The sequence below is a fragment of the Vombatus ursinus genome, unplaced genomic scaffold (genome assembly GCF_900497805.2).
Source record: "Vombatus ursinus unplaced genomic scaffold, bare-nosed wombat genome assembly UNPS02010219.1, whole genome shotgun sequence".
Taxonomy (NCBI): domain Eukaryota; kingdom Metazoa; phylum Chordata; class Mammalia; order Diprotodontia; family Vombatidae; genus Vombatus; species Vombatus ursinus.
The window spans coordinates 9,058,372-9,073,049 of NW_020949997.1; the positions used below are offsets into that span (position 1 = coordinate 9,058,372).

At 37.1% G+C, this 14,678-nt stretch overlaps 1 protein-coding gene across 2 annotated transcripts in view; it reads left to right on the plus strand.

Annotated features, from left to right (window-relative positions):
* The window catches only part of ZC3H6 (zinc finger CCCH-type containing 6), a 75,039-nt gene that overhangs the window by 17,348 nt on the left and 43,013 nt on the right, over positions 1–14,678 (plus strand). The window contains exons 1-3 of one of the 2 annotated variants that reach the window (XM_027853896.1): positions 485–564; positions 6,331–6,514; positions 10,784–10,906. In XM_027853896.1, coding sequence (XP_027709697.1) covers positions 554–564; positions 6,331–6,514; positions 10,784–10,906 — 318 coding nt within the window. In that variant the 5' untranslated portion in view covers positions 485–553. Of the gene's footprint in view, positions 1–484; positions 565–6,330; positions 6,515–10,783; positions 10,907–14,678 lie in introns of those variants that run through there. The other variant, XM_027853895.1, reaches the window with a different exon arrangement.

A 14,678-nucleotide genomic window follows, 5' to 3' on the forward strand; every position in this document is an offset into this window, starting at 1 on the left:
TCAACTAGAGTTTTTATGGAGGAGAGTTACTAGCCTGATGAAGCTTATGAAGATTGAAAGAAGTGAGGACCTTTAGCATGGTGAAGAGAAGGCTTAGGGAGATATCACTTTTAGTTAATTGCTTGGGTCCAGTGGTCAAGACTAGTAGCAATGGTTAGAAACTGCAAAGAAATAATTCAGACTTAATGTAAGGAAAAGTGTTCTTATGAGATGGGGAGAAAATAATTTGGAACTCAGAATATTATGGAAATGACTGTTGAAAACTAAAAATAAATAAATTTTAAAAAAATAAAGAAAGAAAAGTGTTCTTATGTCCAAGACTAGAGGAGTGATAATTCCATTGTAGGATAATCCTACCCCAGTATTAGTTGAAGGAGCTAAAGATGTTTCGCCTGAAGAAGACTTGGGTGGAGGAAAAGATAAATGATAGTCTTTTGTTTTTTGTTTTTTTTAATATTTCAACATCTGTCATGTACAAAAAGGATTAGCCTTTTCTGTTTGGCCTCAGAGAACAGAACTAGGAACACTGGAGAGAAGTTGCTGAGGGGCAGATATGTACTTGACGTAAGTAAAAACTTTACCCTTCCAGCTGTCCAAAAGAGGAATGGGCTGCTTCTGAATGTAATGGGGTCTTGCTTACTGAACAGCATGACAAAAATTTCAGAGGAAATGATGTAGAAGGCATTCTTTTTCAGGTTCAGGTTGAACTAGATAGTCTCTGAGGGAGTTTCCAGTCCTTTGGCTTGGTGGTTTTAACAGTTTCTCATCTTTTGGAAACAGAATTTAAGCTTGTTAAAATTCTTTTGTAGCTAGGTGGCACAGTTGATAGAGCACCAGGCCTGAAGTCAGGAAGATATATCTTACTAGCTTACACTTACTAGCTGTGTAACTCTGGGTAAGTCACTTATCCCTGTTTGCTTCAGTTCCTCATCCATAAAATGGACTGGAGAAGGAGATGGAAAACTACTCCAATAGCTTTACCAACAAAACTCCAAATGGGGTCACAAAGAGTTGAACATGACTGAAAAGATTGAACAGCAACAAAGTATCAATATGTAAGCTTTGAGGGAGAAGACTCTCTTGAAAATAAAACATGGGAATTTTAATGTACATAGACTTTGTTGCAACTGTTTGGACTTCACAAAGCCTTTTTAACTTCCTGAGTTTTGACTATATTCTCAGTACACATGATTGCTACATAGCCTCATTTTCTGTAGGTTGTTACTGTAACTGGTTTGTTCATGTCTGCATACAGTAACACTCAGGTGTGGTCTGGATCTGCGATTTCATTGGCAAATGGAATTCCCAGTGAAAAAACCAATGCAGATCTAGACCTCTTTAATTTATAGTCTTAGAGACTTGCCTAGGGTGCTGGGAAATTAAATATCTTGCTCAAGGTCACACAACCATTATAAGAACAAACTTGAACACCTGTAGTTGAAGTCTTCATGACTCTAAGGCCACCTTGCTACTTTTCTTGTTACTGTGTCTTTTCTATACTTTCTATACAGGGGGTATATCAAAAGACTTAGTGTAGTTTTATGCTTTAATTGATTTTGATATGCCCTGTATACTATAAATTGTTAATTTAGCATAGGATGGATTTGATACAAATAGTTATCATGACAAATCAGTTTAATTCTTTTTCTTATAAAAAGTATATCCTAGTTGTTTGATGTACCATGGAAGTAGGTAGTTACGTGTTTCATTTATAGTAACTGCTTATTTACTACTTAAAGCAAATATTCTTAACCCGGAATTCATGAACTTTTTTTTGATAGACTGATTTAGATAGATAGAATTAGTTTATTTTGTAATCCTATGTGTTTTGCTTTATGCATTTAAAAACATGATTCTGAGAAGGCATTCATAGGCTTCATTAGACTGTCAAAGTGGTGCATGACACACAGAAAGGATAAGAACCCCCTACTTAAAAGACATATGATTGCATCCATGTGGGGCTTTCCTTTTTAGTACAGAACATAACACTCAGTGCCTTAGTAAATGATGTTGATGAGTTGATATGCTAAAATTTGTGTAGTGGTCAGCCCTCTGGTGATGAGACTTTCCAAAGTTAGCTAGGCTAATATTTGGTTGAAAGACATATAATCCATTGCTGGGCCCGTACTTGAGGCTATTTCAGCTTTGCAGGACTTTGCCAGAGCTTGTGCTTCCCTGCTTTTGCCTTTAAGAAGGCAGGTTCCCTTTCATACTGTATTAGAATAGGACTTGGAAGGCATATAAGTTAAACATGATAGATAGAATGATAGAATGAATGAATGAATGAATGAGTGTGTATATATATATATATATAGTATATGCATAAGGCAATACATATTATGTATCCTAAAATTTAGAATCTATTATATATTCTATAAATTATGTATACTATATTATCATATATTACATTAAAGAATTTTTTTATCAGTTTTGTTGTTAGCTGAGAAAACTGAATAAGTGTTTGGATCACAGATTCATAGAATTTTAGAAAAGAAGGTACACATTAAGAAACTTAGAGTCAGATTAAATAACTCACTAAAGGTCACATAGCTAGTTAATAGCTGGTTTAATAATTGAATCTAGTATTCTTTTCATTAGACTTTTATGCCTCCATTTTTTTCTCTTTACTAAATAAAGTTAATTGAAGCAAAAATCATTGGTAGATAAATCACCTCTAAACATGAATATTTTGAGGGTATTTTCCCCATACTTTATTAAAACTATCACAAAACTACAAAATTATATTAATTTTATTAAACTAAATAATCTGTATAATCTTTTTTTTTCAGATAATAGTAATTTTTTAAATTGTAGAAATGAAGCAGGAAAAATCTCATTGGGATTAGTTAATGATAAATATAATGGACTTTACAAAGTTCCCTATACATATTAATTCTGTGTGAGAAAGTTGCTGTTAGGTGCTTTGATTATTCTTATTACACAGATGACAGCACTGAAGTTTAACTCTTCCATACTATGTCACATAGTGCTTATTGTCTCATATCTGACGGTTTGAAATATCTATGCTCAGCTTACCAAGGAATAATAAAACTCTAATTATGCTGATAATTTAATAGTTTATGATGGGAAGTATGCTGTCTACTAGAGGAGTATAGAGTATCTTTTAATTTGGAAATGACTTAGACTTAGTCTTGCCCAAGCATGCTGCATTTAGTACAGCCATTTTAGAGACCACTTCTCTTTTTTTTTTTTTTTTTAAACAGACACTACCCAGGTTTCTACACAGATATTTCGGCCATGAATGAGAGTCCTTGAATGTACCTTTCAAAACTAAAAAAATTTCCACATAATTGTAAAATGATATTGTTATGGTATCTGTGTCTCTAGCATTTTTCCAACTTTTTAGTACTCCCATCAACCACCTCCTTCACTGCTATTCACATACTGCTGAACATAGCTAAAGAAAATCACAAAGCCATGAAGACTGAGTCCACTATGAATATATGTTAAGTAATCTTAACTGGTGCTCACTGCAACAAGGCAAACCTTTTTACAACTTACTAGTCAGGGAGCTATCCCACTCACTGAAGCTATTCCAAACCTTTTCATCCCCCATCAAACCTTCTACAGATCTCTTTTCTTCTACCTTCTCAACTGAGGACCTCATCTCATATTTCACACACAGAAAAAAAAATTCAAACCATTTGATGAAAAGGTACTCTCTTTGCTCTCCTCTTCTCCCATCATTCAGTCATTTTCCCCCAGGATCTCTTCCTTCACCCTTGTCTTGAATGAAGAAATAGATCTTTTTCTTACCAAGGCAAGACGCTACACCTGCACTCTTACTCCTATCCCCCCTGCAGATACTCCAGCAGATTGCCCCCATTATCATCCCTCTTTTCTTTCCCCCTGTGTCTCATATCCTCCCCTACTTGGTAAGGCAATGAGGAGGCTCAGTGAATAGAGCACTGGACCTAGAGTTAGGAAGACCTGCATTTAAATCCAGCCTCAGACACTTGTCAGCGGTATGACCCCGTACAAGTCACTTAACCTCAATTTGCCCCATTTTCATCATCTATCAAATAGGGTAAATAGCACTTATCTCACAGGATTATTGTAAGGATCAAGTGAGATAATATTTGTAAAACACGTAGCACAGTGCCTGGCATATAATGGTTGCTATATAGATGCTTATTCCTTTCTCTTCCCCCTGCTACCTACAAACACTCCCACATCTCCTCCACTTACAAAAAGAAAAATAAAGCTTCACTTGATCATGCTCACTAGTTGTCTTCTATCTCTCCCCTTCTGAACTAAATACCTTGAGAAAGTCATCTTACACTAGTTGCCTCCACTTCTCTTATTTGCTTCTAATGCCCCTGGTTTCTGACCCACTTATTCAACTGAACTGCTCTCTCCAAAGTTACAAAGGATCTCTTTTTTTTTTTTAAGGCAATTGGGGTTAAGTGACTTGCCTAGGGTCACACAGCTAGTAAGTGTCAAGTGTTTGGTCTGAGGCCGGATTTGAACTCAGGTCCTCCTGACTTCAGGGCTGGTGCTCTATCCACTGCACCACCTAGCTGCCCCTACCGAGGATTTCTTGATTGCCAAATCCAATGACTTTTTCTTAATCTTCATCCTTATTGATCTCTCTGCAACTTTCTAAACTGTCAATCAACCTCTTAGATATTCTTTCTCTAGATTTTCATGACAATACTTTCTTGGTTCTTCAACCTGTCTGGCTGCTTCTTTTCAAACTTCTTTTCTAGGTCTTAATCCAGGTCACACCCATTAAATGTGAGTTCCTCAAGGCTCTGTCCTGGGCCCTTTTCTCTTTTCCCTCTATACTCTCATTTGGTGAGCTCATGAGTTGCCATGGGTTCAATTATCTCTATGCAGATAATTCCAGGATCTATTTATTTAGACCCAACCTCTGTCCTGAGCAGCAGTCATACATTACCATCTGCCTCTACTGCATCTATAAACTGGATGTCCTTTAGGCATCTCAAACCCAACATGTCCAATGCAGAGCTCGTTATCTTCACTGAACCCGCAACCTTCCCCTTTTCTGAATTCCCCTATTAGCGTCAAGGGCATTACCATTTTCACAGTCACCCAGGCTTTTAACTTCAGTATCTCAATACCTTATCTCATACATACAATCTGTTGTCAAATCTTGGTACATCTACCTTCATAACATCTCTTGTATACATCCAAATACTCTCCACCCTACGTATATATATGTATACAGATGCCACCCTACTGTAATGTCTTCATCACTTCCAACCACTTCTTTCATGGATTATTGCAATTGCCTTCTAATTGACAACCCTGCCTCAAGTCTCTTCCCTATCTTGAATTCATCTTCCATTCAGCTGACAAGGAGATTTTTCTAAAGTGTAGGTCTTGCAGTGTCAACCTCCCACCCCCTCTAGTGAGTTCCAGTGCTCCCTATAGCCTCCAGGATCAAACATAAACTCTTCTGTTGGGCATGTGAGGCTGTTCACAAACTGGCTCCTTCCTGCCTTTCCAGTCTTCCTGCATTTTACTCCCCACCAAACACTCTACAGTATAGCTTCAGTGGCCTCTTAAGATGACTTCTTAAGGTCCCTTTCCAGCCTAAAACTCTGATCCTATAAACTCTATAAGACAAGCAAAAGTGCTGTTAATGCCCATTTTTTTTCAGATGAGGAAATAGTTTCAGAGAGATTGTGACCTGTTTTATAATAATTAATCTTCAGAATAGTGACCCTGCATCATGAAGATTAAAACAATTTCAGAGAGACATCTAAAATGATTGAAATAAAAAGTATTATAAAGCAGCAAATAAGAGTAATAATAGATTCAACTTATATAGTATAGTACTTTACTGCTTATAAAATGCTTTTCAAATCCACAGATATCTCAAAAATAAAACTATACAGTTTTGATTTGTTGTTGAAGTGTCCAAGAAGCTTAGGCTATATTGTAAATTTATTCATACTTCCAAAAATTTACTCAAAATGCAAACTTAAAAAGGATGATTTTTTTTTTAAAACCAGGGCTGTGTTATCTTTGGCACAGGGAGCTCCTGGGGAGGGTCTCCCTCCTCCATTCTAGATGGGGACCTGCTCTGCATCTTATAGTACTGGCTTTGTGATCCAGGGAGTCACTCAGCTTCTCAGTGTCCCAGGCAACTAAAGATTATGAACTACATCTGCAGAGCAAGGACTGATATACCTTGGTTCTTTTCTAAGAGGGCATTATGCTAATGAGATTACAGGTCTAGACCATTCCCATACCCTCCAGAAAAGATAAAGAAAATATGTCTAATGTGTTAGTTTCTGAATTGACATTTAAACATTCATTTTTTTGCCTATTCTCCTATAGAGAAGATGGTGAATTAGAAGATGGTGAAATAGACGATGCTGGATTTGAGGAAACACAAGAGCAACCAGAAGCAAAAGGGAATGACAAACAGAAAAGTGAGAGAGCCCACAGAAAATCAAGAAAGAAACGCAAGAAAGAAAAAGAAAAGAAAAAATCGAAAAGGAGAAGACGTGAGAAACACAAGGTTAGAAGTTACCTTTTTTATAATTGTAAATGTTAATCAACTTGCCCAGGGTTACACAACTAAAAGTGCCTGAGGCACTCAAGTCTTCCAGATTCTGGTCCAGTGCTGTATCCACTGAACCAACTAGATAACCTCCTAGTACAAGATGATAGTGATGATAGTGATGATGATGATGATGATGATGATGATGATGATGACGACAATGACAGCAACTAATATTTATATAGTGTTTACTGTGTGCCAGGCATTGGGCTAAGTGCAGTAGATAGAGTCCCAGGTCTGGAGTCAGAAAGACTCATCTTCATGCGTTCAAATCTGGCATCAGACACTTTTAGTTGTGTGACTATTAGCATGTCACTTAGCCCTGTTTGCCTCAGTTTCCTCATCTGTCAAGTAAGCTGGTGAAGAAAATGGCAAACCACTCTAGAATCTTAGCCAGGAAAACCCAAAATGGGGTCACGAATAGTTGGACACAACTGAAAATGACTGAACAACAACAAATAGCAACCTCATTTGATCCTCACAACCACACTGGGAGGTAGGTGCTATTATTACCCCCATTTTTACAGATGAGGAAACTGAATCGAACAGAGGTTAAGTGACTAGTAAGCATGTGAGGCTAGATTTGAAATTGGGTCTTCCTATCTCCAAGCCCAGTGCTCTATACACTATACTATCTTGCTTCCAGGGTCTAGGGTAAGATGGAGTAGATATGACTGAACAGCAGTTTGAAAAAGATCTAGTGGTTTTGGTGAACTGCAAACTCAGTATAAATCAAGAATGTAATGTGGCAGCCACAAAAGCTCATGTCATCTTGGGCTACATTAAGAGAAGCATAGCTTTTAGGAATAAAGAGGTAGTAGTCCCTCTCAACTACACACTTGTCAGACCACATCTAGAGTGTTGTCTTTAGTTCTGGGAACCACAGTTTAAGAAGGATATTGATAAGCTGGAAGTAATTGTCCAGAGAATGGCAAGCAGTATGGTGAAAGGCCTTGAGTATGTCATTTAAAGTTTGATTAAAAGAATTGGGGATGGTTAGCCTGGAAAAAAAGAAGACTCAGGGGACATGATAGCTGTGTAGAAGTTTTTGAACGATTATTATGTGTAAGAGGTATTAGACTTAGTCTGTTTGGTTCCAAGCGGCACAACCAGGTAGAATAGGTACAAGTTACAAAGAAGAAAATTTAGGCTCAATGTTAGAAAAAAAATTCCTAACAATTAGAGCTGTCCAAAAGTGAAATAGTATGCTTTAAGAAGTGATGGATTCTCTTTCCATGGAAGTTTTCAAGCAAAGGATAGGTGACCACTTATTGGGTATATGTAGGATCCCTTTGGGTATGATTGGGACTGGAAGGCCAGTTGCAACTAGAAGGTCCCTTCCAGCTCTTAAATTTTGTAATTCTATGGTCCACTACAAATTTGTTTTCTAACTTCAAGCAGACCCTCACTACAGCAAAGTAATCCTTTTAGATCCTCCTAATTGATTCTCAATCCCAGGCCCCACAGAGGCTATTCCAGATTCTCTCTTCTCAAGTCTTTCATGCTACTTGTTACCCCTCCACACTCTAAATTGAGGACCTCCTCTCATAATTTTTGGAGAAAAAAGAGGACATTTGTAGCAAACTCTCTCTTCCCTTTTCTTTACTTAACTATTCCTTGGCATAATCGCTCATTTTTTCCCTGCTTTACTCCAGTTTCTGATGAAGAGGTAGACTTTCTCACCAAGGCCAGCCCCTCATCACAAAGACCAATGTTGGCCCTTGATTTCATCATCTCCAGTAGATAGTACAGATTTTTCCCTCCCCATTTATTATTCTTCCCTATTTATTGGTTCCATCCCTGCTGTCTTCAAACATGCCCAAATCAAAACCATCACTAGTTCTTATTAACCCCTCAGGCTATTGTCCTGTGTCTCTCTTCTCTTTTTCAACCAGACTCTTAGAAATAGCTGCTATACTAAGTACCTTACGTTCTTTCATTCACTTCTGTACCCTTTGCATTCTGGATTCTGACCTTATCAGTTAACTGAAATTGCTTTCTCCAAAATTAACCGTTTATTTCTTAATTTTCAGATATAATGGTCTTTTCCCAATCTTCATCCTTCTTGAAATTTCTGCGGTATTTGATACTACTGACCCCTTGTATTCTCAGGATTTTCCAGACACTGCTGTCTCTTGTTTCTCCTCCCACCTGTCTGACTGCTACTTCTCAATCTTCTTTGCTGGATCATCATCCATACTCCAACCTCTTAACTTACTTTGTTCTTGGCACTCTTCTTTTTTCTTTCTGTACTCACATTGGTGATTTCATTGGTTCCCATAAGTTTAATTGTCATCTCTCTATAGATGACTCCTAGAGCTTTATATTTATTTGCTTTTCTTAGCACTAGTACTGAACACAAACTAACTATTGGGCATTTCAAACTTGTTGTCCTGTAGGCATCTCAAACTAAGAATATCCAAAACACAATTCATTATTTCCCCAACTCACCTCTCCTCCCAATTTCCTATTACTGGTGAGGGCAACATTATCCTTCCCACCAGTCACTCAGTCTTAAAACCTTGAGGTCATGCTCAATTCCTCACTTACCCTTACATAACTAATCATTTGCCATATCTTATCTTTTCTACTTAAATATCTCCCTAACATTTGTCCAAACACACAGCTATTACCCTAATTCAGTGCTCATCACCTCTTATTTGGACTATTGCTATATCCCTCTGTTTGACTGCTGTGCTTCAAGTCTCTCCCTATTCCATTCTCATTCTCCATATAGCTGCCAAAGTGTTTTTTCTTAAATCCAGATCTGACTATGTCAGGCTTCTGACTCATTAAACTCTAGTGACTTCCTGTTGTCTCTAGGAGCAAATATAAAATCCTTTGGCATTTAAATTTCTTCACAACTTGACTTCATCCTACCTTTCCAGTCTTATTATTTGTTACAAACCTACTTATACACTTGATAGTCCTGTCAAACTGGCCTTCTTACTGTTCCTGATACCCGACACACTCTATCTTCTGTCTTCATGCCTTTGACCTGCAAGGACCTCCTCACCTCTGCATCTTAGACACCTTAATTTCTTCAAGACTCTCCTCAAATAGTTTCTTCTTTGAGAACCATTACCTGATTCCCCCAAAACAAAATAGCATCTATTTTGTATAAACATACATACAGGTATATACAGGTCCATGCTATCTGCCTGTGTAGAATATAGGCTTCTTGTGAGTGGAGAATGTTCACTTTTATTAATGTGCCTTCAGCACCTAGCACAGTGCCTGGCATTTATTAGGCGCTTAATAAATGCTTGTTGATTGATCATAGAGCTATAATTTGGTCTAGGATTTCTTGGTATCAGTTTGGAATTGCAAAACTGACTAATTATCTATATCCTTTGACTCAGCTCTTCCACTACTAGACTTTTGTCTCAAAGAAGTCAGACAGAAAGAAAGGCCTAGTATTTATTGATGTAAGCATACAAGCTCTTTTGATGGTACCAAAAAATTTAAACAAAGTTGGTATCCGTCAATTGGGAAGTAGCTAAAAAAGAAACTATGGTATAAGAATGTTGTTGAATATTACTCTTCAGTAAGAAAGGAGTAGTATGAGAATCTTTGAGAGACTCTAGGCAAGAGGCATACAAGATGAATTGTAAGTGAATTGTGCTCTAAATTGATGGATAATAATAGAAAATAAGGATGTCTTATAGAGTGTATTGTAAAATTTTGCAAATATTAATGAAATCTCAATATTAAAGTCAGTTTTATGTTTATCACAATTGGTATTTCTTTTGTCAATTGTAACTTGTCAAATAGGAGGATTTACCCAGTACTTTTTCTATTTTCGTAGCTATTTCATTTTTTATATATTTGTCAGAATTTAGGTTCTTACTCATTAGCAAAGGCAGACAATAGCATTCTTAGGTTATAAATATCCTATCTAAATCATGAGGTTACCATTCTGGTTTTTGTTTTGTTTTATTATTTATTTTTTTATTTTTTTATGAAGGGTTACTTTTCCTTTTTTTCCAAAGCCTTGATTACTTAGGGGGATGCAGAGGATAGAGCTGTGAAGAAAAAAGGTACTTACTTTGTAAAGCTCTTAAACAAAGAGAAGAGATTATACTTTTCCTTCCTGGGAATCCTGGAAAACTGCAAGGGATATAGGTTGGGGCCGATTCCTTCATTGTTGGAACACTAAGAGTTTGTATCTTCTTTGGACAATAAATTTACACTTTATAACGTATTTGGTTTTTACCTTTTTTCCAGCATAATTCTCCCTCTAGTGATGACAGTTCAGACTACAGCCTTGATTCGGATGTTGAACATACAGAAAGGTCCCATAAAAAAGGATCTAGTTCCTACAGGGATTATGACTCATCATTTCTTCAGGTATTGTTATTCTTTTAAGTTAATATCATTCTTTTTCCTTCTAGTATTTTAATAAGATATCTTATAAAATTCATATACATTGAATTTCAGTCCTATAAAAAAAGCCCATACAGTAATCTCATTTATCAAAAATTGTCAGATGAGTTATTCTTAATAATTTAAATTCCAAATAATTGAAATAGTCTCCTTTAAGCACAAAATTTTAAAAAAATTGAATGTAAGTCTTCTTCAAATCAAGTGTGTGTTTCCTGTGATAAACAGAATACATAGATCATGATATAAACTTTTCTTCACAACTCAGTGTTTTCATTATGAATATCAATTACTTTACTGTGTTGTATTGTACTCTCTACAGGGATCATTGTTTTCTCCCATGCTCAGCCTTAAGCTGCCATATTTTTTTAAAATCATTTTTCAGTTTCTTTCTTGTTATTGTTCACTTCTTGTTGCTATAAGTGTTCCTCCCTCTTTATGTTCCTTAATAGTATAGATCTTCTTTCTTCTTAATGATTTGATACTTTTGATCTGTTATAGGCTAGGAAACCAGGCCACACACTAATTAGAATTATGTGTAAAATAAGAGTAAATGGTATGTGAGGGCTGTTACTCAAGTGTGGTGAAAAAGACATTGTGACAGCTATATTAGTGATATACTTTATGATTATTTCCTGGCTTTCAAGTGTGTTCTTGGTAGATTATTTTGCTGGAAAAAAAATGAGATGTTAATGTCATTTATCCTTATTAAATTTGTGATGTTATATCCCTGTATACTATTACCTAAGGTTTTTTTTTTTTAGAGATACTTTTTCCACAGAGACAGAAACTAAGAAAGAGAGAGAGGGTGAGGAAGAGGCAGAGAGATGTAAATGGGTAGATTCTTTTTTATAAGATTGAGATGGAATTTTTGTCATACAGATTACATGGAAATTCTTTTATTTTCTCATCATACTGACAGATTGTATAATAAGGCTCTTTGCTTTAACACATGTTTTCATTAATCAGTTTTCTACTATGTTAAGAATCTAAATAATTTTACCAGAATTATTCATTTGGACCAACACTACTTTAAATTATACTCATAAGGGAGCCAAGATAGCGGAGTAAAATCAGTGACTTGCTTGAGCTTTCCCCCAGACCCCTTCAAATACCTATAAAAAATGGCTCTAAACAAGTTTTAAAGCAGCAGAACCCACAAAAAGACAAAGTGAAACGAATTTCCAGCCCAAAACAACCTGGATGGTTGATTAGAAAGGTATATTGCGCCAGGCTGGGAGAGGAGCACAGTTCAGCGTTGGTGCGCAGGTTGCAGTGAACCTGGAGCAGGCCTCAGAGGACTGAATCACAGGCAGCTGTGACAGTTTCAAGACTTCTCAACCCGTGAAGTTCAAAGACAACTTAGAAGGTCAGTGGGAAAAGTGTTTCTGCAGTAGTGAGAGAGAATCATGGTGGAGTTCCAGCCCCATTCCCTGAGCTCGGCCCCGGGGCGGTGGCTGCCTCCTGAGCTTCTGGCCCACAGACTGAGGAGAAATCGAGTGGCTGATCAGAGAGGAATTGCAGGGATCTCTCTGCTGGTGCAGGATTCTCTTGCTTTGCCCATGCTTGGATCTGGGTCACAGTTCTGGGTGGTGGTCCTGGGGTGAAGAGGAGCACTGGCATGGTGGAGCTTGTAGTGGTGGTGGAGAGGAAATCCTCCTCACAGTTCCAAGACACAAAAGAGTGCTTGTGGTCACTCACAGACCAGAGCACAGGCCAGGAAAAGAGTAACCTCGCCCTTGATCATAGCACCTTGGAAGAACTGAAAATTTACAGGTCCCTAGAAGTATCTCTGAAAACAGCTGCACAAAACCCCCAAAGCTTGGGACAGTACTTTCTCCACACTGCAAACAGAACCCTACCTTAACAAAGAGTTTATAACTCAAGTAATTCACCAGGATCATGAGCAAGTAGCGCAAAAAGAGTCAGACTATATTATCTTACTTTGGTGACAAAGAAGATCAAAATATATAACTAGAAGACAACGAAGCCAACGCTCCTACATCCAAAGCCTCCGAGAAAAATATGAATTGGTCCCAGGCCATGGAAGAGCTCAAAAAGGATTTTGAGAAGCAAATAAGAGAAGTAGAGGAAAAACTGAGAGTGAAGCTAAAGGAAACCCAAAAAATTACTAAAGAAAATAGCACCTTAAAAAATAGCCTAACCCAAATGGCAAAAGAGGTCCAAAAAGTCAATGAGGAGAAGAATGCCCTGAAAACCAAAGTTAGCCAAATGGAAAAGGAAGTCCAAAAGCTTACTGAAGAAAATACTTCCTTTAAAAATAGAATGGAGAAATTGGAAGCTAATGACAATTTGAGAAATCAAGGCACTGTAACACTAATCCAAAAGAATGAAAAAATAGAAGAGAATGTGAAATAGCTCATTGGAAAAACAACTGACCTGGAAAATAGATCCAGGAGAGAGAACTTAAAAATTATTGGACTGTCTGAAAGCCATGATAAAAAAAAAAAGAGCCTAGACATCATCTTTCAAGAAATTATCAAGGAAAACTGCCCGATATTTTAGAATCAGAGGGCAAAATAGAAATTGAAAGAATCCACCGATCACCTCCTGAAGGAGATCCCCAAAGGAAAACTCCTAGGAATGTTGTAGCCAAATTCCAGAATTCCCAGGTCAAGGAGAAAATATTGCAAGCAGCCAGAAAGAAACAATTCAAGTGTTGTGGAAACACAATCAGGATAACACAAGATTTAGCAGCTTCTACATTAAGGGTCCGGAGGGCATGGAGTATGATATTCCAGAGGGTAAAGGAGATAGGACTACAACCAAGAATCACCTACCCAGGAAAATTGAGTATAATCCTTCAGGGTAAAAAATGGTCATTTAATGAAATAGGGGACTTTCAAGCATTCCTGAGGAAAAGACCAGAGCTGAATATAAAATTTGACTTTCAAATACAAGACTCAAGTGAAACATGGAAGAGGTAAACAGGAAAGAGAAATCATAAGAGACTTATTAATGTTGAACTGTTTACATTCCTGCAGGGAAAGATGATATTTGTAACTCATGAGTTCTTTGTCAGTATTAGGGTAGTGAGAGGGAAAAAAAATTATATGTATGTATAGATAGATAGATAGAGGGCACAGGGTGTGTTGCAGATGAAGGGGTGATATCTGGAAAATAAAATTAAGGGGTGAGAGAGGATTATACTGGGAGAAGGAGAAAGGGAGAAGTAGAATGGGGTAAATTATGTCACATGAAACAGACAAGAAAAGGCTTGTCCAGTGGAGGAGAAATGGGGGAAGGTGAGAGGGAATGAGTGAATCTTATTCTCATAGGATTTGGCTTAAGGAGGGAATAACATACACAATGGGGTATGGAAATCTATCTTACCCTACAGGAAAATAAGGGGGGGAGGGGACAAGAGAGCAGGGGGTTGATAGAGGGGAGGGCAGATTGGGGGAGAGGATAATCAAAAGCAAACACTTCTGAGAAGGGACAGAGTCAAAAGAGAGAATAGAATAAATGGGGGGTAGGATAGGATGAAGGGAAATATACTTAGTTTTTCACAGCAGGACTATTATGGAAGTGTTTTGCATGACTACACATCTATAACCTGTATTGAGATGCTTGCCTTTTCAATGAGGGTGGGTGGGGAGGGAGGAAGGGAGAAAATTTGTAACCCAAAGTTTTAAAAACACATGTTAAAAATAAAAAAAAATAATAAAAATAATTTTTTTAAAAAAGAGAAATTAAAAAATAAGTAAATAAATTATAC